Below are 25,184 nucleotides of genomic sequence, written 5' to 3' on the forward strand. Positions count from 1 at the left end.
TTATTTTTGTAGACTTTGATATAGAAAACTAAATTCTGTAACTAAAGGTATCGGCTACTGAAATTTATAATTTCTACATTTTTGATAAATGTATTGTTAAATTCTTAAAGACATCTTTTGATAAAATTGCGTTTTATTCATGGATATAATATTGTCACAGGATATGTACCCAGGTCACTAAAAGGTATGGGCATTCATTGTAGGGATCTATAGATTATTTTGGACACTGTCTTTTGTAGGATATTTATGAGGTATAATTATTGATATGTTTTTGTTCTTTGTTTATAAGATTAGCTTTAACGTCTTTGTTAATGTTATATTTTCATGTATCAGATTTTGATAGAGCTATTAACTGTAATGATTTTACAGTCAAGTATAAAAATGAATCAATAACGTAAAGATCTAAATGTTATATTAAAAATTGCAGGTGATATGTTTTCTAGTTAACAACCAAATATGATACCTTTTATATCTACCTTTTCACCTACAAATCACATTTTTCAAACTGTGTTATAAGAAATTATCTATCCTTTAGCTAAAATATTTTCTGTAAGTAAAGTTTGAATTTTCAGTGGAATATATCTGGCTGGACATAAAGATTTATTGTATTGAATACCTCAGAATTGTATGTTATAATGTAAAAATATTGAAACTTTATGTTGAAACAATTGTAAAAATTCATTATTATTTATCACTATTTAGAACCTACCCATACATGCTTTTTATTTTTGTCCATATAATGAGATACTGTTTCTCATATTGTTGTATTATTTTATTTACAAGTTTTTTTAAATTATATGAATTTTCAATAGTTTGATCAACCTTTTCAATTAAAGTGAATATTTGAATCATCCTGCATTTATATCCAGACTAATGTATTATTGTAGAGTTTGTATTATTACTCATCTGTCTTTATCATCCAATCCAATCTTATAGAGAATGACTGTTTTGTAGGAGGTAGGGAACAACAGATTTACAAATAAATCTAGATTTACCATCGTAGAACTACCAGGGTTAGAGAAATTATATGGTGATCTATCCAGCTATCGACAAAGGGAGACCACTACCCTCAGTAGGGGGATAACAGCACTCAACTCAGTGATTAGCTCCCTTGCCAGTAACCCATTCCCAGATAGAGTTATCAGTTATGGGTAAGTTTTTGGAAAAGATTATAATTTTAGTAAATGATATTAAATTCCTTATGACTTTTAACATCATAGGAACAATGTAATTTCAATTGAGGCCAAATTTGAATTTCAGCTGAAGGATTAAGTATCAAAATTATGGGAAATTGTATTATTTATGCAATAGCTTACAGAAAAGCACATACATATTTTTAGAATTCTTAAAAATATTTAAGAAAAATTCTGTAAAGTTTGTCTGGTACAGGCCATAATTTTGCATTCAAATATGTTTATTTTTTTGTCTTTTTAAGAGAATCAAAGTTAACCCATTTACTGAAGGAAGAACTTGGTGGAAACTGTAAAACAAAGGCTTTACTGTGTCTGAAACCTCACAGTGATCCTAACTCATTGTCCTCAATATTAACCTTTGCTACAAGAGTAGGTCAGGTGAAGAACTTCCCCATCGTCAATGACTTATATGCTCAGGTAATCTGGGGTTAAATAGATAATTAATTGAAAAGTATGTGTACTAACAACCTAATTATAACCACAAACACCCATTAATACAAGGATTCAAGTGTGCACAAGGTGATTTTATTGGAATTCTTCTATATTGGTTAATCAGCCTATTTTTTAGACATACAAATGTACTGTGATATACTGCCATCTGTCTGTCTGTCTGTAGTTCACAATCTCATCACAACACAAACTCTGCCGGTAATTCAACTTTGTAATAAGAGTAAAATGTCATTCACTTGCATTTAAGATAGTGTCTTTTCTTATAATAACCCTCAACAATTTGAATTCTCTTTTTATAGAATCTAGTAACTCAGTACAGAGCCCGGGTTTTAGAGCTACAGTCCCAACAAGGTATAGGACCATCTACAATGGACACCAAAGTTTCTAACCTTAATGATATTAAGGAGACCATCAGGCAGCTGGAGACGGAAAATGTAAGTGTTCACTACATGATAGAGATCTTTAATAACTCTATCTTCTGACGGCTTTACTGAATCTTTGTTCATACACCTCTTTGTGCTTAACAGTTTGTTTAACCTTCTACTTTAATGTAAACAGAAGTGCCAGAGAAGTGCTAACTTTTTCAGGTATTAGTATCCTAATTTTTGTTTCTTCTACTATCAAACCATTTGTTCTTTCATTTCAAAACACAAAAGTCCTGTTAAACAGAAAATTTGGAACATCCATGAAAATAAGCAAGAGGTGTCTAAAAATATTACTGCATACTGATACACCTGGATCTATCAGTTATATCAAGGAAGCATAATTTGATAAATTTTATGCAATATATAGGTATTTGTGAAAACAGGCAGCTCACATATTTAGTAGTATTAAATGTTCAATGGTATTTATTTTTTTTTTAAATGATGAAAAAAATTAGAAAAAATTTGGTCATTTTTAAAGGGAAACAACAGATGAGATGATCAATATGTATATACGGAATAGGTAAATACGTAGTGATCATCTCATTTAGATTAATTAAAAATCAATTAATTTATTCAACATTGGTGACAGTGTGAATTTTTAATAGCTTTGATAAATTTGGTTTAAGTGAGTTTATTATATTTGAAAACATTGCTTTTGTAAAATTATACTGTTAAAACATCTTTTTCACTAATTATTCCCCCACACTGGAGTTAATACACAAATCCTAAATCTACTAAATTTGTAGTTTGATTTTACCAATATAAGTAGTGCTTACCCTCCAAGACTACATGTACCTTAACTATTAATGTTAAGCCTAAGATTAGTCTACTAATATTTAACTCAATATGGTAATCACCCACACATAAACTGACCTTGTACATTGAAGTCTAGTGAAGAGATTAAAGGGTTATTCCAGTTTACACAGTAATAGTCTATTCCAATGATATTCCAGTTATTCCAATAATGGTCCATAACCATTCTAATGTAATGTAACTTATAGTGCTTCAGGATTTTACACTATAAATGAGTAATGACTTTTATTATGTAAGTTATCTTATATCTGATATATTATGTCTTATATCTTATTGATCTGTGGACTTTTTAAGGTTTTTTTGTAATTTGTATGGATATATGAATCTGTATTTACCCTAAGTGATTATGGATAAATGTTGAGTTCCTTAACTAAATCTGACTTATTGAATATGAAAATAAAATATACTTTTTAAAAGGTTTCAATCAAGATTAATTTCCCGTTGAAGAATTTTAAGAGTCATTATATATATTTGAAATTCCATAGAACTTTAGATGAGTTTTAATAAACTTTTTCCACGAAGTAATTTTCCACCAATCAGATTGCTTTAAGTTAAGATTGGAGAACAATTTCTTAAATTTTAATGTTTTCAAGTTAAAACAGTTCACCTGAAATGCTCCCTTCCCTACAGACAATAATGTTCGGTAAGAGGGAATGGTATGAGATATAACTGCTATTTTTTGCCCAATAATTTCAGGGAACATTTTTACCACCAGAGGTCTGTTGTGTATTATATGCTCTTTCTGCTACTTGTAGATTATGACATTGCTTATTTTAATGCTAGACATGCTCGAACAAGTTCATTTGTATAAAAAGTAATGAGAAAAACAGTGATGTTGAAATTGTACATGTGACTATTACTATATATAGACAATATTGTATGCTATCAATGCTTACTTGCTAAATATCATTGATGTGTTAAACTATTATCAGGAAAAGCTTGAGAAACCATCATGGACTTCACAGGAAAATCAAGGCAACCAGGATTGAAATGTTAATAAAAAAAACCATTATGGACTTCACAGGAAAATCAAGGCAACCAGGATTAAAATGTTGATAAAAATACCATCATGGAAATGACAGGAAAATCAAGGGAACCAGGATTAAAATGTTGATAAAAAATCCATCATGGAAATGACAGGAAAATCAAGGGAACCAGGATTAAAATGTTGATAAAAAAAAGAACACAATCCAGGGACAAACAACCAAATAGACACATATATCAAAGAAACACAGAAAAAAAACAAGATAACATGCACACAGTAATAAAAGTAAATGACATTTGATGTAAAGCTTTGGCATGATAGATTATAGGAAATATGCAACTTTTGTCTTCATTTCTTGTTAACCTGTCTGAAGTTTCATGTACTGACTGCTACTAAAGTATTAATTTTTACAGAATACTAATTTTTGCTATTTTCACAGTAGACAGAGAATTGAAAAAAGTATCCATGAAATTTATTTTTAACTCTATATAACAATAGTCATGTGTTTTCTAAAACTATGCAAGTTGATACCCAGGAATATGTTCATTTGTCAGAATTCTGCAAAAAATTGTAAGTTTACAGTATGTATGTGTAGTGTATTTTTTTTTTTTTTTATCAAATTCGAAACCTAGGCCTTCATGGGATTGGGAATTATTTGTCTAAATGACATACTGGTATGTAGGTATTTTTCTTTACCTTTTGGTATTAATTTCAGCTGAAGCTGAAGGATGACAATGAGAGACTGCGAAGTAAAGTGGATCAGTTACAGTCAAGGTTTGGTAACATGGCTAATACCAAGACTGATCTGTCACAACAGTTACTCATGACAGAGGAGGAGAAATTAAAGGTAGAATATGGTGACTAAAGATAACTCGAACTCTGTTTTATGAATCCATGAAAAGTGACAAGAACAGCACTGCTTACTCTAGTAGGCTTGGGATATTATATGAATTCAAATTAAAGAGATGTGTGAAGTCATTATGTTTTTTAATGTATTGAATGATGTTTTTTTACATTTATACATTGTGCCGTGTAGGTCCGGGTGTCAAAAGAATAGGCCTGCAGCAGTGCTATGCTTGTCATAAAAGGCGACTAAATAGTGCTCAGAACCCTAGCCTGGGGCTAGGGCACTCTGCCCACAGAGCAACTGGGTTGTGTGCCCCAGGTGGTGGAATAGGGTACCCCTGGCGTGTTACATGCTGGGGTTATCAGGCTATAATACAGAAAACCTGACTGCAAACCATAGTGGCGCACCGTGTTGGGAAAGATGCCACGTTTATGGCACGTTAAAGAACCCTACTGTTGTATTCTACTGGAGTAGCAACCATAGGGCTCCGCTGCAGGAAGCTAAATTGCACGACCCTACCCACCTCTATCTATTTCCAGTGGCAATCAAAATTTGTCGACCCCATTATCCTTGTGTCCCATCCCATTTTCTATTTCATCATCATTTCATGTTCATTGCCTGAATATAGCTGAAATATTGCTGCTCGAGTGTTAAACCCCAACAATTAATCAATCAATCAGTTGTACATTAAATGCTATTTGTTTTTTAGGTCTCCCAGTCATTGGTGGAGATGCAGATAGAAAACAATAAAATCAGAGAGGAAGCTGAAGCAACCAAGTTTGAACTGACCAATAAGGTACTTTGTTTGTTACTGGTTCCTTGTACATATTTGTATCTATAGCTAGATTTAAGCTTTCTGAGGATTTACTGAATAGGACACATTTAGAATATAATATGCAACAGCAATCATGTACATGTTTTGGTCCATAAATAAATGATGTGTGTCTGTCCATCTGTATACAATCTATCAGCCAGTGTTTATACATTTCAGTATAAAGTAACTACCATGTTTTTTCAATAAATTACCTGGAGTGACTTTTCACCATTTCATTATATCTGCAATTTAAACAGTTTTTGTGTGAGAAACCTATTCTCCTACAGTCAAACATTGATAAAAAATATTTTGCCTTATAGTATTTAGTGTGCTTTAATAATCTACTTGTGTGTCAATTGTTTTAGATTTTGATGTTAGAGAATAATCTAATGGAGGCAGAGGCAGATCGAGACAAATTATCTAGGTCAGCTCGGCATGCCAAAGAGAGGCTGGCAGAGATGGAGAAGGACAGGAAAGATTTAGCAGATGAATATGTCGTCCTGAAGACAAACTACCTAGCTCTTGTCAGGGAAAGTGAAAAAGAGGTAATATTACTGGCACTGATCAGGGAAAGTGAGAAAGAGGTAATAGTACTGGCTCTGATCAGGGAAACAGAAAAAGAGGTAGTATTCTCCTCATTGTTTGTTACTTTATATTAAAGGTTGTATACTGTCATTCTTTGAAACTGGAATTATTCTATTTTGTGTATGATGACTACTTTTTCTTTCAGTTAAATACAGTTTTCATCGTTTATTTTCTTCAATCTTTTAAATAACATACTCCTTGGTACATTATGATATTACAGATTTAATTTAAGGACCCATGGTTTCAGCTTATAGATATTTTCCAGACTAATTTTCTCCAATTTTCAGACCAAGAGGAATGAAGAATTAAGTATAGAGTTATTGAACTTAGTGAATGCTAAAGCAGCCTTGATGAAGCAGGTTCAGGCATTGTCTGACAGTGATCATGGTCTTGGAGATCCTGATGCTGAGATCAGCAGAGTCAAGGCTATTGTCATTAAAAACTCCTCCGGAAGGATCAAGGTGAGTCCATGTTGTATATGAATATAACCCTATTTCTAAGTGTTCTATTTTTGTATTTACTTTAGGGTAAGGATAAAATGACATTGGGTTTTATCAATTTATAATTTAATTTAGTTATTTAGGATATTTTTCTCTGGTAATCTTCTTGAAAATATAAAAATGGTGGTGAGATTTTCTTGGACTCCTATATTTACTGGAAATATTCTATGCCGTTTTAGAGTGTTTGAAGGAGTTGAATTTTATTTGTTAAAGTTGGTATATTGAAATGAACTTTAAACTTATTTGTGATCCCATACATGTAGTAGATGTACTTCTAGCATCGAGACAACTATGACATGTACAGGATCACATTTAATTTTATAGATCATTTCAATATATCATTTCAGACAGAAAAATTCCACCACCTCAAACTCAATAAAACTTAACTGGCATCGTAGTTACTGTACATCTTATAATTTACATATAAGTTAAACAGGGAAATAACACTCTTTGTGTTGGTTCAGTTTCAGTTGATTTTATGTAGAATAAATATTTCATTCATAATAAAAACATAATTCAATTATATGTATTATACAGCATTTAATGCATTTATTGATCTAGTCTCAAGGGAGATAATCTTTAATAAATTAAAGATTTGAAATTCTTAATTTAAATGTATTCATCTTAAACATTTTTATGTTTCTAATTAAAGGCTGATGAAATTCTGGGATCTCAAGAAAACAGGAAAGATGTAGAAAATACAGTAAGTGTGTAAGACCAGTTCATACTTATTATGGCTTGTATTAAATATAACTGAGTCAATTTGGTTCAGTAAAGAAAGGATTGATAAACATTTGTGTCCAGTGCTTACTTGCAGCAATTTCATGAATTTAAAGTAAACAGAAACTTCAAAGTTTTGAAGTACTAATCTGGAAATACCTGTCTTTCATAATAAAAAGTGTACAGCTTCATGTGACAAAAATTCCAATCATAATTTATTTTGTGTGACATTTATTCCAAATGCATAACAAAATGACCTGTGCATCAGAAATCGTATCATTTGGCTGTTTCATTATAGACCCATAGACTGCCTTTGGCTGTTTCATTATAGACCCATAGACTGCCTTTGGCTGTTTCATTATAGACCCATAGACTGCCTTTGACTGTTTCAAAATAGACCCAAAGACTGCCTTTGACTGTTTCATTATAGACCCATAGACTGCCTTTGACTGTTTCATTATAGACCCATAGACTGCCTTTGGCTGTTTCATTATAGACCCATAGACTGCCTTTGACTGTTTCATTATAGACCCATAGACTGCCTTTGGCTGTTTCATTATAGACCCATAGACTGCCTTTGGCTGTTTTTTAATTTCACGGTCTTGTAAGGTTGTTGTCTCATTGATACATTTACTTCTTTATTTTCAATAATGTATGATGTTTGTCTGATTAGCAGAGTAGGTTTCTGACAAAATTTTCTTATTAATTGATTCATTTATACATCTTTCCTTAACAAAGAAGTGTTACTGGTTTAGAAATAAAATGTCTGCACAATATGAACTTTATTTAATTGAAACTTCTGATGCCATGAAACCTGTGCTTTCAATTTTATTGAACTTAATTATCTAAATTATGTATAGTCTTTACTTGAAAAGGGGCAAAGAACAGTAGCTCTAGAAAATTTCTGTCTAATAAAAATGTACATATGTAACAATATATGAGCACTAGTTATTGTAAATTTTATCTTATAAAAACTTAATTTTCCATTGAATTGTTACTTGTTGTGACTAACGGAGGTACAGAAGAAATGGTCTACAATAGATAGGACGTTTTTCTCATGTAGTAATGGATATAATCCAGTTTTTCCAAAAAATTTCAAACATGATATCTTAAGGTTTCAACCTATATATACTTCAGTACTTGTGATTTTAATATGTATTGTTCCCTATTTCTTGCTATGATGAGATATCGATGTATTTTATTGTCATTTCAGCTTTTTACCAATAGAAAGAGATATGAGAGAGATATGGATAGAATGAAGAAAGAATATGGAGATGAACAGAGCCGACTAGAAACTAGAGTGTGAGTACATTATTTATTCCACACTCATTTGGGATTGTGAGTATGGTGTTGATGAGTAAGAGTAATCAAGGGAACCAAGGTTATAGCGGTAATCAAAAGAATGTAATCCAGGGACAAAGACCAGACATGGAAAACAGACACACAACAACAAAGAACATAAAGTAACTTAAATCATACATACAAAGTAACAAAAGTAAATGAGCAACTCAGACTCCACTAAAAACTGGGAGCATGGACCAGGTGCACCGGTAGGGTAAGCGTCCTCTGCTTTTCTAGAAACACCCGCCAAGTTGCTCATAAAAAGTCAACTCCGGGGTAGACAAACGAGGAAAGGAAAGCTATGACCCATTGAATAAATCAGTTTTCATGGTGCTGATGGATACATCATAATAATCCACGAGTTCATGATGACGACCATAAAACTTCTGTAGTGTAACTTCAATCTTGTAGCAACATAACCCTGTTCCAGAAGCTATTTGTTAGACTTCTAGTGCAATACAAAAAGTCTGCGTAGTTTCGGCTAGCTCTGGCATAATGTATGAGTTGTGGTATGAACACTTCATACGCAGGAGCCGAAGGGATGTTGCCACAGATGAAGGGAAAGTTGACAATTCTGAATGAAAAGTCATTACGTTTGTCGTAAAGTTTGGTCAATAGTTTTCCTTTACCATCGATTTCTAAGTGTAGGTCAAGATATGAGGCTGACTTCAGTGTCTGAAGTATCCTTTATCTCAAGTTCTTTTGGGTAGATGCGATGTATCAAATCCCCGAAATTAGGATTGTTTAAAGATAACACGTCATCTATATAGCGGAAACTGAGATTGAAGGATCTAGTCAAACAATATTCTTTCTTTCTGATCAAATCAGCTATAAAGTCAGCCTCATAAGAGTGAAGAAATAGGTCAGCAAGTAAAGGAGCACAATTTGTTCCCATTGGAATGCCGACCGTTTGTTGAAAAACATGTCCACCACACTGGACAGATATGTTGTCGATTTAAAATTCCAGCATTTTGTAAACATCTTCCTCTGTTTATTTGGAATTATTTCTTACAAAGTATTTGTACCTAGGTGTACCATCTGATTTGGAAAAACAATGATGTATAATGTTTTTAAGTTGGGATTTTAACTGAGTATGGGGAATAGAAGTATACAGTGTTGAAAAATCATAGGTTTTAATGCTATTATATTCAGATAATAGTCTTGAACTGATTGTCTCCAAAAGATCTTTCGAATTTTTCAGGATCCACATTGAATTAATTCCACTACGGGAGTAACAACTGTTGTGGTAGGACTGCAGACCCTCTTTGACAGTTGTGAGATACCAAACTCATTTGGGATTAATTTGGGACTAATAAAACCAGTGTATGAGTTACGCTTAGTGAGTCCTTTCTAATACACCAAATCACACAGGTTTATCATACATGTATATAACGCTTAGTGAGTCCTTTCTAATACACCAAATCACAGAGGTTCATCATATATGTATATAATGCTCAGTGAGTCCTTTCTAATACACCAAATCACACAGGTTCATCATACATGTATATAACGCTCAGCAAGTCCTTTCTAATACACCAAATCACAGAGGTTCATCATATATGTATATAACGCTTAGTGAGTCCTTTCTAATACACCAAATCACACAGGTTCATCATACATGTATATAACGCTCAGCGAGTCCTTTCTAATACACCAAATCACAGAGGTTCATCATATGTGTATATTACGCTTAGTGAGTCCTTTCTAATACACCAAATCACACAGGTTCATCATATATGTATATAACGCTCAGTGAGTCCTTTCTAATACACCAAATCACACAGGTTTATCATACATGTATATAACGCTTAGTGAGTCCTTTCTAATACACCAAATCACACAGGTTCATCATACATGTATATAATGCTCAGTGAGTCCTTTCTAATACACCAAATCACAGAGGTTCATCATATATGTATATAACGCTCAGTGAGTCCTTTCTAATACACCAAATCACACAGGTTCATCATACATGTATATAACCTTAGTGAGTCCTTTCTAATACACCAAATCACACAGGTTTATCATACATGTATATAATGCTTAGTGAGTCCTTTCTAATACACCAAAGCACAGAGGTTCATCATACATGTATATAATGCTTAGTGAGTCCTTTCTAATACACCAAAGCACAGAGGTTCATCATACATGTATATAACACTCACTGAGTCCTCTCTAATACACCAAATCACACAGGTTTATCATACATGTATATAACGATCAGCGAGTCCTTTCTAATACACCAAATCACAGAGGTTCATCATATATGTATATAACGCTTAGTGAGTCCTTTCTAATACACCAAATCACACAGGTTTATCATACATGTATATAATGCTTAGTGAGTCCTTTCTAATACACCAAATCACACAGGTTTATCATACATGTAGATAATGCTTAGTGAGTCCTTTCTACTACACCAAATCACACAGGTTTATCATACATGTATATAATGCTTAGTGAGTCCTTTCTAATACACCAAATCACACAGGTTTATCATACATGTATATAATGCTTAGTGAGTCCTTTCTAATACACCAAATCACACAGGTTTATCATACATTTATAGAGTCCTTTTCTATTGGTTTATTCAATTTCTTTATTGTTTTTGAATGTCTACTCAGAAAAAAAAAATGTCCTTATCAGTTTTATATATCTCCATTGATACAATACTTTAATGTCCTATTTGTTGTATGTTATAGGACTTCTCTACAGAAAGAAATTCAGGAATCTAGAAACTTAGCCAGAGACAGACAAAGAAGAATAGCTGAATTAAATGCTGTGAGGATTTATTAACATAATTTTTGTTTATTTAATAAGTTACTTGTTTTTCTATGAGAAAATTTGATTGAAATTCATTTTGAAATATTTTACATGCATATCATGTTTAATTATCTTCATGATACAGACAATAGCAAGCTAGAAAATGTATAGGTTTGTGTGTTAAAGGGAAATAATCGATAGACTTGTTAGGTTTGTGTGTTAAAGGGAGATAATTGATAGACTTGTTAGGTTTTTACTGATTTGTCATAGTACTTACAAACAATATAAACAGTTGTTACCTGTGTTGAATTCCAGGCATTGATAATAGCTCGTGGAGAGAAGGAACAGTTAGAAGTATCTAATAATAGAATGCATCACAAGGTCAAGGACTTAGGAGAGGATTATAGAGCAAGACTCATAAAATATGTAGAAGATATAGCAGTAAGTTAAGAACAGGAGGTCAATACAAGAGATTATCTGACGACTGGTTGGCTTCAACCAAATGTCTATCAGTTTCTTCTGTAAGCTAGCACATTAAAACCTGGTTCAGATGATCAGGTTAATATAAACAGGAAGTGTTTGATCAATACAATGTTGTTGTCTCAAAACTGCATGATACATGTACATTATACTACAATCAGTACTTCAGTCCATTTATGGCTATTAAATTGTCTGTTCTATTATAAAAAGGGTTTACAGCACCATTAATGACATTCTTCAAATACAGGAATATGTAGACAAGGGTTCAGGACCAGATGCTAGACAGACTGTCCATATGAGGGAGTATGTAGATAATATGCTGAAGGATATAACTAAAGCCCACAAAGAGAGAGAAGAACAGCTCAGTCTTGCAGCACAACAATATAGGGAGAATAAAAAGGCTTTACTGCATAAATATGAGGAGTTGTTGATTCATTACAGGTAATATACACTTATATGTCCCTGTTGTTACAGGAATAAACTGTTATATGTCCCTGCTATTACTGGTAACAAACACTTACTTTTTTGCCTCTGTCATTACTGATAATAAATACTTCCTTTTTAGCTCACCTTGCCCAAGGGCATGTGAGCTATTGCCATCACTTAGTGACGTTGTCGTTGTCATCTTCTGTCATCGTTAACAATTTTTCAAAACTCTTCTCATCTGAAACCACTTGACCAATTGGACCAAACTTGGTATGACTGTTCCTTGGGATATCCTGCGTAGAATTGGTGTGGGGATTTTTGATACATCAAAATACATGGCCACTGTTACTAAAAATAAAACATAGGAGTCAGACATTAGTTTTTCGCATATATCTCCAAAACCGTTAGGTTTAGTTAATTCTGACATAAGTAAAAGTGTTAAGCATGATGAGATCTATCTGTGGTCAAATTTTCATGTTGATCCATTAAGCCATGTATGAGTTATTGCCCTTTTTAAATGTTTTTTGCTATATTTTATGTTATTTCTTTCAAAAATCTTCTCCTTTGACACTACTCAACCAATTAGAACTAAACTTGGTGTGAATGTTTCTTGGGGTAGCCTGCATAGAACTGATGTGGGGATTTTTGATACATTGGAAAAAATGGTCACAGTTACTAAAAATAGAACATAGGGGTCAGACAGTAGTTTTTCACATAAATCTCCTAAACTGTTAGGTTTATTAAATTCTGACATAAGTAAAAGTGGTCACTACTGATAATTAACGCTAACTTGTATGTCTCTGTCATTATTGATAATTAACACTTACTTGTATGTCTCTGTCATTACTGATAATTAACACTTACCTTTTTGTCCCTGTCATTACTGATAATTAGCATTTACATTTTTGTCCCTATCATTACTGATAATAAACGCTTATATGTCCCTGTCATTACTGATAATTTACACTTACAGGTATAGTACATAAATGTAATTAGTAATAAGTTAACCTAGAATATAGTAAGGTTGGAACCATGAATTTTTTTTGGTATATTGTGAAATGGAAATAAAATTAGCAACTCTTTTTTTTCTCTCTATTGCTCTTCTATGTATATACAATGTTAATGTACCTTTCAAACTTTGCTTGGAGGATAGAAAGGAAGAAAGTTTCCCTTTCCTCTATTAATTTTTGGGAAAAGCCAGTAAACAGTTTATTGAACTTAGTTTTCCTCAAGCCTTTGGTAAAATAATGACAAAATATGAACTTTAAAGCCTGATAATTATTTGAAGGAATTTGAGACTACAGTGTGAACAGAGGGGTGTAGATGATATAGACATGGGACCAGATGAAACAGAACTGAAGTTAAATGAGTCTGAGATAGACTCTGCCAATCTGAGGGAAATATCTCGACTAAAGACTACCAACAATGAGCTGAGAAAAACTGTAGATAATATGAAAATCAAGGTCTGTTAGTAATCAGTGATAATCAGAATGACTTTTAGAACTGTAGTTAGGATTGACAATGGTCTCTTCTATATTCAGTACTTCTTGCTCCTGATGAAGGCCATAAGGTTAAAAATTTGGGACCCACATTTTGTTTTATTATGATTTATTTGTATTTAGTTCCCCTGTACCTTTTAAATGTGGCTATTGTTCACTTATTTATTATGCAGATAAAGTGTACACCACTGGCATTGAGGTAATCTCAAAAAGACAAAAAAACATCATAATCAAACCATGTGATTTAAAACATCATCAAATAATACATATAGTGGGGAAGATAGTTTATGATATCACTCAGAGATAATGTTACTTCTGAAATCTTAACTATTTATAGATAGATAAACATCCTGTATCTCCATTTAATAATTATCAGTAATTCAAACAATGACAGATGTGGCTTATTTTTTACATCTTATTATGAGCTTATTGAATAATGATTTTAGTTAGATGAATATCAAAAATACCCTGAAAATTGTTTGAGTTAAAAACAGGAGAGTTATTTTTTAGCATGTAATATATTCAAATTTATTACACTGGCAAACTTCCATAAAACACCTTATCTTTGAAGATTAAAGAATATATTTTTGGTCATCTCACAAATTTGTTAAGAATATAGTTATTTCAGTGAGCAAATTCAGTTTTATATGACTTTAAATTTTTTTAATACATATCATACTAATACAAATATTTATTTCAAGGGGGAGATAATTGTAAAAGCTTATTTTAAGGGGGAGATAATTGTAAAAGCTTATTTCAAGGGGGAGATAATTAGCAGGAAAATTTCATTTAATAGTGTAAACTGAAATAGATTTTTTATAATAACAAGAAAAAAGTTTAATGAACCTTAATTTTTTGTTAAAATGTGAAAAAAATATAGAATAAGTATGATGTTAATTAAAAGATATTACAGAAATTCTATTGACCTTTTTTAAGGTACAAAAAGGTATTATTTAAAATCTTGTATAAAATAACTAACATTATGGTTCATTATTATGAAGTCCATTTTGTTGATCAATGGTTTTTCAATTCAAATTATCATTAGCTTCATCTCTAAGAAAAAATTGTGATATCTATAGATGTGAAGTATAAGATATAACCTTAAAGTTATATTATTTCACATGTGAATTCAAATAATATATTCATAATGATTTTGAAAATTAAAGATAATTTGATATTAAAATTTCATTGTAATCAAAGTCAACTTATTAAGATAGTAATTTATTTCCATTATATTTTCAGTATGGAGTGAAAGGTGACTTTGATGATTATTCAGTGAGGTGAGTTCTACTTACTACAAAACACCTCAAACAACTCAAAACATATTAGTGCAAATAGTTCAATTTTTGTCTACACTTTATTAAAGCACTTCAGGCATGGAGAGTAGAATGCTTTCTAAGAATATCTCATTTCTTGAGGATTACTCTGTCTATAAGTCAGATATTGATTATAAACCTAATCTCTTTGTTGGAAATTTAATTATGATCAAATGGAAATGTGGAAATTTGTAGATAGTGTTGCATATTTAACAAATTAATACAAAACATTTCATTTACATTCTGTGTTACAACACCTGCTTATTTTAGAATCCTAAGGAAGGTATTTAGTGATGTTCTTTCATCGATTTGTTGATTTTTATTTAGTGATGTTCTTCCATGGGTTTGTTGATTCTTATTTAGTTATGTTCTTCCATGGTTTTGTTGATTCTTCCTTGGATTTGTTGATTCGTCCATCGGTTTGTTAATTCTTATTTAGTGATGTTCTTCCATCGGTTTGTTGATTCTTCCATGGGTTTGTTGATTCTTATTTAATGATGTCCTTTCATCGATTTGTTGATTCTTATTTAGTGATGTTCTTCCATGGATTTGTTGATTCTTATTTAGTGATGTTCTTCCATGGTTTTGTTGATTCTTCCTTGGATTTGTTGATTCTTATTTATTGATTCTTCCATGGGTTTGTTGATTCTTATTTAATGATGTCCTTTCATCGATTTGTTGATTCTTATTTATTGATTCTTCCATGGGTTTGTTGATTCTTATTTAATGATGTCCTTTCATCGGTTTGATGATTCTTATTTAGTGATGTTCTTCCATGGATTTGTTGATTCTTCCATGGATTTGTTGATTCTTATTTAGTGATTTTCTTCCATGGATTTGTTGATTCTTATTTAATGATGTCCTTTCATCGATTTGTTGATTCTTATTTAGTAATGTTCTTCCATGGATTTGTTGATTCTTGTTTAGTGATGTTCTTCCATGGTTTTGTTGATTCTTCCTTGGATTTGTTGATTCTTATTTATTGATTCTTCCATGGGTTTGTTGATTCTTATTTAATGATGTCCTTTCATCGATTTGTTGATTCTTATTTATTGATTCTTCCATGGGTTTGTTGATTCTTATTTAATGATGTCCTTTCATCGGTTTGATGATTCTTATTTAGTGATATTCTTCCATGGATTTGTTGATTCTTCCATCGGTTTGTTGATTCTTATTTATTGATTCTTCCATGGGTTTGTTGATTCTTATTTAATGATGTCCTTTCATCGGTTTGTTGATTCTTATTTATTGATTCTTCCATGGGTTTGTTGATTCTTATTTAATGATGTCCTTTCATCGGTTTGATGATTCTTATTTAGTGATGTTCTTCCATGGATTTGTTGATTCTTATTTAGTGATTTTCTTCCATGGGTTTGTTGATTCTTATTTAATGATGTCCTTTCATCGGTTTGATGATTCTTATTTAGTGATGTTCTTCCATGGATTTGTTGATTCTTCCATCGGTTTGTTGATTCTTATTTATTGATTCTTCCATGGGTTTGTTGATTCTTATTTAATGATGTCCTTTCATCGATTTGTTGATTCTTATTTATTGATTCTTCCATGGGTTTGTTGATTCTTATTTAATGATGTCCTTTCATCGGTTTGATGATTCTTATTTAGTGATGTTCTTCCATGGATTTGTTGATTCTTATTTAGTGATTTTCTTCCATGGGTTTGTTGATTCTTATTTAATGATGTCCTTTCATCGGTTTGATGATTCTTATTTAGTGATGTTCTTCCATGGATTTGTTGATTCTTATTTAGTGATGTTCTTCCATGGATTTGTTGATTCTTCCATGGGTTTGCTGATTCTTATGGCCACAACTTTTTCTTATTGCAGCCAATTGATAATTTGTCGAATATTTAGAGTTGATATGATGCTGTTGACATCAGTGTAGTTGTTGGTGCCATGGTCTGTAGACACGTGGTATTCATGTGATTGCAAGTATGTTAGTTGATCTTTATAGCAAGGTTGCAGACCACGAAAGGAAGATTAGTTTGTGATGTTTTTGGCTTAAAGGTGCCAGGGTTTTTAAATAGAGGACCATAAACAAAAATTTACCTGATGTCCAGACAATAACTTGACTATAAATAGTTGGATCTTTTTAAAACTTAAAACACAAGGAATCCAAAGTAAAATATGGCTTAATTATGGGGGCTATGACTTGAGTCAATAAAGAATAAGGGGTCATAAAGTGGCCAGAAAGAAGTGTGTTCCTGATGTCTATGACAGTGACTTTAATAAAAAGTGAATTGATCTCTTTTGAATTGTACTGCAAGGTGCCATACTTCACAAGAAGACTGAAATTGAATTTTGGGATTTTGAATTTAGCCAATTAAGAATTAGGGATCACAAAGGGGCCAGTAACAAGCAATTTCAGATTTCTGAACGATAACTTAGATATATGGGAATGGTCGTCATCTCTTTATAATTCTACTAAGAGGTGCCATATCCCCAAAGGAAGGTTTGGATTGATTTAGGAGGTTGTGACTGGAATCATTTAGGAATTAAGGGCCAAAAAGGGTCAAATTCATATCTTTCGTCAAATGTCTAATCAAGGCTGAATCGAGCTAGAATGGTGTGTCCATAATTGACCCTTGGGTATTCTGTATTCAGCTGTGGTAACTGTGACCGTGACCCTTGGGTATTCTTTAGTCAGCTCTGGTTACTGTGGCAGTGAACCTTGGGTATTCTGTAGTCAGCTCTGGTCACAGTTTCAAGTCCTTTTGATTTACTGAAGTGTATATATGTGCTCATTGATTTTCATTTTAATATACAGACCAGGAGAGAAGCCAGCTGAGACATGGGCAGCTTTAAGGAAACAGTTAAGAGAATACACAATTAATACACAGCGACAATTAGAAGATGAGAGAGCTAAACTCTTGAGTGAGAACTCAATGCTGAAAGAACAACTAAGAGAGAGTCAGGATTATATAGACCACCATCTGGTTAGGTATGTTGTTGTTTTTTTTGTGTTTTTTTTTGCTCTAATTGTTTTACAATTTTAGTAGATATTGATGTTGATACATTCAAGAGTTTCTTAGGGAATTTTTCAGAGACTGCACACAGGCTGAATTGTAAAATGATTTCATATATCCTTAATCATTTGGAAACTTTTTTAAAAGACCAATATGAAAACTTGTGATTTATATTTGTTGATATTAAACACATCAAAAAGTATGTTTTCTGAAATCATTTGAAAAACCTGCTTTTCATATCTGGAGTAATGATATCCCTGTAGCTGGAATAATAATATCCCTGGAACTCCAAGGGACTTTTCAAATAAATGCAAGTAACCAAGAGTCAGAGGTCCTGAAATTAGGAGATTGCCTGATATACCTTAATACTTGTTAGAACTGCTCTCTTTCTGGATACATTTCTTTCTTTTTCAGACAGTACATGTAGTGTTATGATTTGTATACATTATTATGATTATAATTGTTGGATACTTGCAGAGTTGAAATTGTTGTCAATTTCTGTTTTCATATTTTCAGTTTTATTTATCTTTTTCACTCTGCTGATTTTGAAACATTTTTTTAACTGCAATCAGTGCCATGTTAAATTAAAGTCTTAAATTAGTAATGACACAAATATTAGCTGTAGTTATCAATAATGACATGTAGATAAATGATAGATTTTGACACGTTTAATGGCTGACAATATCTCTGACAAGTCTCGGAAATCAGAGGATATTAGTCACACTTCCATATCTTTTTCATGCATATGCCCCCACGGTCACTATCAAATATTGAATAACAGGCAGGACATATCTCTGTGATAACTATTTATTTACGTATAATTGTAAACTTGAAATTTAAAAATTGCTGAAAACTGTAATAGATTGAAGCAAACTTTCTATTATTAAAATGATCATAATGCATTCATAAGTTGTTTGACTAATTCTTATTATTGTCCATGAAAGGATAACACTAATAAATGACTGTTTTAGTGGTTTTAGCTTAAAATATTGATGTAATGGCCTTTGTGACATGGCCTTGATGTCAAAGTTATATTACCAATCAGTTAGAGTTATTTTTGCCTGTAAGGCTAAAAATGACTATTTTTCTGGTTTTTAGTTTAACACATGAAAATTTAAATAGATATAAATTTTCAATTGATGTTATGATTTTTATTACAAAGCCTACAAGATGTATAAAAATCCCTTATAAGGATTATAGTCTTTATAATTCCAAAAAAGGTTTTTTTTTCCCTTATAACTTGAAAACCAAAATAGATAAAAGGAAACTTTCAGTTGATGAAATGACCTGGATGACAAAGTATGAAAGTGTCCTAGTTGAACTGTTGAACGGATCTTTATTTGAGTTTTGGAAAGACTAGGTAAACCCTACCTTCTGGAGCCTCTTGTTAAATTTCTCCTGTCAGATTTCATAATTGCTTTTTTTTCTTTTTTCTCAATCAGTAATAACTATCTGTGTAAATATATGACATAAATTAATATTTTAAAAACTAAATTTGGGACACCAAACTTCTTTTCTTGTTCATTAGAAAAAAACCAAAATTACCTTTACATTTCTGTTAAACACTTATCTGCCAATTATCTCCAATATGAGGGTTTTTAATAAATGTTTGTAATTTTACCACATTCAGTTTTATGTAAGAAAAATATTTTTTGATAATTTAAAAGTTAAGTTTTTTACACCATATCAACCACTATTAGCACATTGAAATGCATATTTCTATATGACTGAAAATGACTCTCTGTTTAATAGGTCAGCCTCACATGTCATTATTCCTTATCATAAATCCTTATTTGATTTCCCTCCATCAAGCTATTTGTTATCATATGCCTGAATTCAAAACTGTATCATTAACATTGATGGCATTAGTAATTAAAGTGTTCATATAAAATTCAAAATTCCTGTTCCTAGCTTCCAAGTCTACTGGTCCTATGCTTTAGGAAAAAGTCCTATAATGAATCCTGGGTTTATCTATACTGATAGAGGACAATTACTGATATGTCCATTTATTTTCCTATTTCTCCTTTCAGAGTTTTGGAATGTTAAAAAACAAATAAAAGGGGAAGGTATCACATGTACTGTTTATATCTATATAAACTGAGCTGAAGCCTTAGTGCTAAAACATAATAAAACAATCTGAGAACTTTTTTTACTTCTGTTGGTAGTTCCATTCAAGGTCTGAAGATATCATTTTAGACTTTTAAACTGCTGTATTTTTTAAGTTCTATGACGCCTGATTAAATCTTTCTTGTCATTAATGTGAAGATTTGAGTGCTGTCGGTCTGATAATCCTTATTATACTCAGTCATTCTCGGACAATAAAATGACAAGGAATGTTATTCCCTTAATTTTGTTTTCTTTTTGTATTCTTTGATGTAATATATAGGTCAGTCAGTTTATGTGATTAAAATCACAATTGTAAAAAGAACATTTATGTCTGGGATAAAAACAGATATCCACAGAAAATTTTCTTTTGTATATACCCATAAAATACGTCAAAACGTTTCAAATTTTTATAACTCTATAGATAACGTCAAAAGGTTTGATTAGATTCAATGTCTGAAATCTAAATAATATGCATGTCTCTGTAAAATCTTTTATTTCATATCACTACTTTTGTTGAGAGAATGTTTTGGTGAAGATTCAGTAACAATTGAATTGGTTGTCAATATATGTACCAATTAATCATTACCAATGGGAATATTTTGGAATTTCATTGCAGTCCCAATTTACAGATTGATATTGGATTTGGTATTGAGCTTTATGTGGACGGGGATACATTGCAAGAGATTTTAATTTTCCTTTTCTGTAGGACATTTGTTTTGCAGTCAAATATCAATGATTTGGAGCCATATCAGGAATATAGGTTGTCTTTGTAGCTGACTGAAAATAATATTAGAATTGTCTTTTCTGGTCAATGGTTTTGGTAAATATTATAAGCTATGCAGTTTCTATTTGGTATTTCATTAAGCACAAATTACTTGCATCACAAACAGTGAAGTCTAGTAGCCTCTCCATTCTGTTTGTCTGTCATCACCAATGTTGAAAGTATAGGTCTAGTAGCTCCTCCACTCTGTCAGTCATCACCAACTGTGAAAGTATAGGTCCAGTAGCCACCTCCACTCTGTCAGTTCGTCATCACCGACAGTGAAAGTATAGGCCCAGTAGCCCTCCACTCTGTCTGTTCGTCATCACCGACAGTGAAAGTATAGGCCCAGTAGCCCTCCACTCTGTCTGTTCGTCATCACCGACATTGAAAGTATAGGCCCAGTAGCCCTCCACTCTGTCTGTGAGTCATCACCAACAGTAAAAGTATAGGTCCAGTAGCCCCTACAATCTGACTGTCAGTCATCACCAACAGTAAAAGTATAGGTCCAGTAGCCCCTCCACTCTGTCTGTCAGTCATCACCAACAGTAAAAGTATAGGTCCAGTAGCCCCTCCACTCTGTCTGTGAGTCATCACCGACAGTGAAAGTATAGGTCCAGTAGCCCCTCCACTCTGTCTGTCCCTCATCTTTGTATAGGTTTAGGAGCCCCTCCATTCTGTCTGTCAATGATCACCAACAGTGAAGTATAGGTCTATTAGTCCCTCAATTTTGTCGGTCAATCATCTTTGTATAGTTCTAGTAGCCCCTCCATTCTATCTGTTTGATATCTTTGTATAGTTCTAGTAGTCCCTCCACTCTGTCTGTCCATCATCTTTGTATACGTGTAGTAGCCTCTCCACTGTCTGTCCCTTATCTTTGTGTAGATGTAGAAGCTCCTCCGCTCTGTCAGACATCTTTGTATAGGTGTAGTAGCCCCTCCACTCTGACATCTTTGTGTAGGTGTAGTAGCCCTCCATTCTGTCTGTCCATCATCTTTGTGTAGGTGTAGTAGCCCCTCCACTCTGACATCTTTGTGTAGGAGTAGTAGCCCTCCATTCTGTTTATCTGTCATCTTTGTATGGGTGTAGAAGCCCCTCCACTCTGTCTGTCCCTCATCTTTGTATAGGTGTAGTAGCCCCTCCATTCTGTTTATCCGTCATCTTTGTATGGGTGTAGTATCCTCCCAACTATGTCTGTCCCTCATCTTTGTGTAGGTGTAGTAACCCCTCCACTCTCTCAGTCCCTGATCTTTGTATAGGTCTAATAGCCCCCCCCCCCACTCTGTCCCTGATCTTTGTATAGGTGTAGTAGCCCATCCACTCTATCTGTCCCTCATCTTTGTATAGGTGTAGTAGCCCCTCCACACTGTCTGTCCCTCATCTTTGTGTAGGTGTAGAAGCCCTTCCACTGTCTGTCCCTGATCTTTGTATAGGTGTAGTAGCCCCACTCTGTCTGTCCCTGATCTTTGTATAGGTGTAGTAGCCCTCCAATCTGTCCCTCATCTTTGTATAGGTGTAGCAGCCCCTCCACTCTGTCTGTTGCTCATCTTTGTATAAGTGTAGTAGCCCCTCCACTCAGTCTGTCTCTCATCTTTGTAGGTGTAGTAGCCCCTCCACTCTCTCTGTCCCTCATCTTTGTGTAGGTGTAGTAGCCCTCCACTCTGTCTGTCCATCATCTTTAGGGCAAGTACCTACTTTGTTTAATATGTAACTCAGAAAGTATCGAGTCCATATTATTTAGTTGCAGGGTTGATTTACTAATTGGTAAAACGTCTATTATTGAGAAATTTGACAATTTTTTCTCCACATTTTTTTGCTAGTTGAAATTAGTCACTTTTTCCTCTCAATGTTTTGGACAGTGCCTACTTTGTGTAATCTAAAACTCCAACAGTATCAAGCCTGAATTGTGTGTTCATATTTGCCTTAACTTTTCAGGGTTTGACCTCTGTGATTATATCAAGCTGTGCCCTGTGAAGTATTTTATCATAAAATTTAAACTGCCACAAACCAGGTTAATGTCATATAACATATTCAAAAATTAGGAACATTCCTGAAATGAATATTTCTGTTCTGATTATAATTGTTGTTTTTCTGAACAGGATTGATCATAATAATGTCAATTGGTCTTGAAATAAATTCTAATCAAGAAGACAAAGAATGGTCAATCGCATACAATTATATCTTGTTGACATTCAGTAATATACTTTAATCATACATGACAGGTATAAAAACTCTTGTGGGATTCTCTAGATTTATTGTAACCATCAGAAGTTTCCCTGAAGCAGTTCACATTATCTAATTGCTGTTGTATCAAGGAATTTTATCAATTACCTAATTTAGCCTCTTGATTTTATTTATGCATTCACAAACATTATTTTGCCAATTTCACAGATATATTTGACATAGGAAGTGGGATAATGGTGTTGTATTTGAAGGTATGTCATCATCAAACTTGATTTAATGGTAAGAAATATCCATTCTTAGGCTGATGCCTTTAAAATTACAAATACAATGCATTTATCTCTGAAGTATATAGAGTATTTTTAGTTTGTTCTACTGTGTGTATTGCAGGTATAAACAAGAGATTGTAAAACTAAGGAAACTACTTGGTTATGATGAAGATGGTGGAATGGTGACAGACCGTAGTTACAGGAAAGGAAGGAGGAAGTAATATAAAGGGAAATAACTCTCAGTGCCACATGAAATTATTTATCCGTGCTACTTATCTGTGATATTTTGTCTATGCAATATATATTTAATGTAGATTTTTATGAGATATTTATGTATTGGATGTGTTAGTTTATTTGTTATTTGATATCAACATTCCATCCAATAATTATGTATATTTACAATATTGTAGGTATTTTTTTCAGTTGCCAAATTTCGTGATTTTTTTAATGAAGGAGGATATCCAAATTTGTTCATTAAATGTATGGACGTATGATAGGAAAGTTTGTGGAGCTTTATTTTTTGTGATTCCAATAATCTCATGAAATACATAACCTCACAAACATACCAAAACAGATGAATGCCAGTTTCATAGTAGGAAACTTATAAAATGTTGACAAAAAGATGGCAGAAATATTCTGTGGGTAAAATGTGTTCAATAGAAGTTATTGGCCTTGATAAGGATTAGGTGAAATGTTAAGAGCATGTAAACAAATAGTTGTATATTTTGGAATCCAAATAATTATGTCATCTTGGGAGGCTGCTTTTTATTTTGCTTTGTTTCCTCGTTTTATTTATACAGTTTCATTAATTATCTTATGATATGATGAATCACCCCCTGCCTGGTTTTAAGGCAGAACCATACTTAACAATTTGTGTATATTTTCTGTTTTGTTGATATTGTGGATAGTACATGCACTAAACATGATATTTCAAATGTGATATTACTGTGATTTGTATATTTCATTGAACTTCTCTACACAGTTAATCTATTGGGGTCTTATGTCTTTAGATCTTTTGAGAAAACAAAATGTTGAACTGAGAAATTCCATTGATGATGTTTATAGCTAAGAAATTTCTCTTGAATGGCACAATTGTTCATTTATGCAATCAGTATATTGTATCTTGTCCATTGACTTCAATGTCTGACATTTGTTGATAAGAGTGGATTGTGTTCCTGTAATGATTAATGATGATTCCATTCACTGACTAGAAATCCAATTTAGTTTTTATTTTATTGCATAACAGCTGACATTCTTAATAAGAATTTTAAAGTTGAGTTAATTCACAACAAGAATTAATCATTTTAGCTATTTTTAAATATATAAATTTTATATGATGTTAGCACTTGAAAACTTAAGTTTCCTCTTAAAAAAGAATGCTTCCCTTTGATGCTGACTAATGGTAAATAGTAAACATGAACTGCACATAGCCAGCACAGGTGAAGATATATGTTAATCTCTTATGCGTAATTTGAAGCATTGATGTGTTTTTTTCTAGGGTCAGTGCCTATAAGAAAATGTTGCTATGATATAATATTGTGCCTTTGTAGTTTGTGATTTTAGTGCAATAAATAGCATGTTTTCATAGATATGATTAAATATTATTTTTTAATTTGATTGAAATGTTTGTTTTAAGTGGTTAGTAAACTACATATCTATTTAAGAAACAGGATGGTTGGGCTATGACTACAACTTTTAGGAAACTTGTGGATGAAATGCATCAAATGCA

General features: G+C 32.5%; 1 protein-coding gene across 3 annotated transcripts in view; it reads left to right on the top strand.

Annotated features, from left to right (window-relative positions):
- The window catches only part of LOC148630252 (coiled-coil domain-containing protein 78-like), a 38,564-nt gene extending 13,492 nt beyond the window's left edge, over positions 1-25,072 (top strand). For all 3 annotated transcript variants that reach the window (XM_088564249.1, XM_088564257.1, XM_088564263.1), the window contains 16 exons: positions 955-1,151; positions 1,436-1,610; positions 1,943-2,077; positions 4,582-4,713; positions 5,423-5,509; positions 5,893-6,072; positions 6,400-6,573; positions 7,265-7,315; positions 8,546-8,634; positions 11,376-11,454; positions 11,752-11,877; positions 12,164-12,357; positions 13,631-13,805; positions 15,084-15,121; positions 17,941-18,114; positions 23,577-25,072. In XM_088564249.1, the coding sequence (XP_088420375.1) occupies positions 955-1,151; positions 1,436-1,610; positions 1,943-2,077; positions 4,582-4,713; positions 5,423-5,509; positions 5,893-6,072; positions 6,400-6,573; positions 7,265-7,315; positions 8,546-8,634; positions 11,376-11,454; positions 11,752-11,877; positions 12,164-12,357; positions 13,631-13,805; positions 15,084-15,121; positions 17,941-18,114; positions 23,577-23,676 (2,106 nt within the window). In that variant the 3' untranslated portion in view covers positions 23,677-25,072. The remainder of the gene's footprint in view (positions 1-954; positions 1,152-1,435; positions 1,611-1,942; positions 2,078-4,581; positions 4,714-5,422; positions 5,510-5,892; positions 6,073-6,399; positions 6,574-7,264; positions 7,316-8,545; positions 8,635-11,375; positions 11,455-11,751; positions 11,878-12,163; positions 12,358-13,630; positions 13,806-15,083; positions 15,122-17,940; positions 18,115-23,576) is intronic.
- Positions 25,073-25,184: the final 112 nt, after the last annotated feature.

This window comes from Perna viridis, chromosome 1, assembly GCF_037379345.1.
Source record: "Perna viridis isolate PV_CMFRI_1.1 ecotype Kerala chromosome 1, ASM3737934v1, whole genome shotgun sequence".
NCBI classification, from domain to species: Eukaryota; Metazoa; Mollusca; class Bivalvia; order Mytilida; family Mytilidae; genus Perna; species Perna viridis.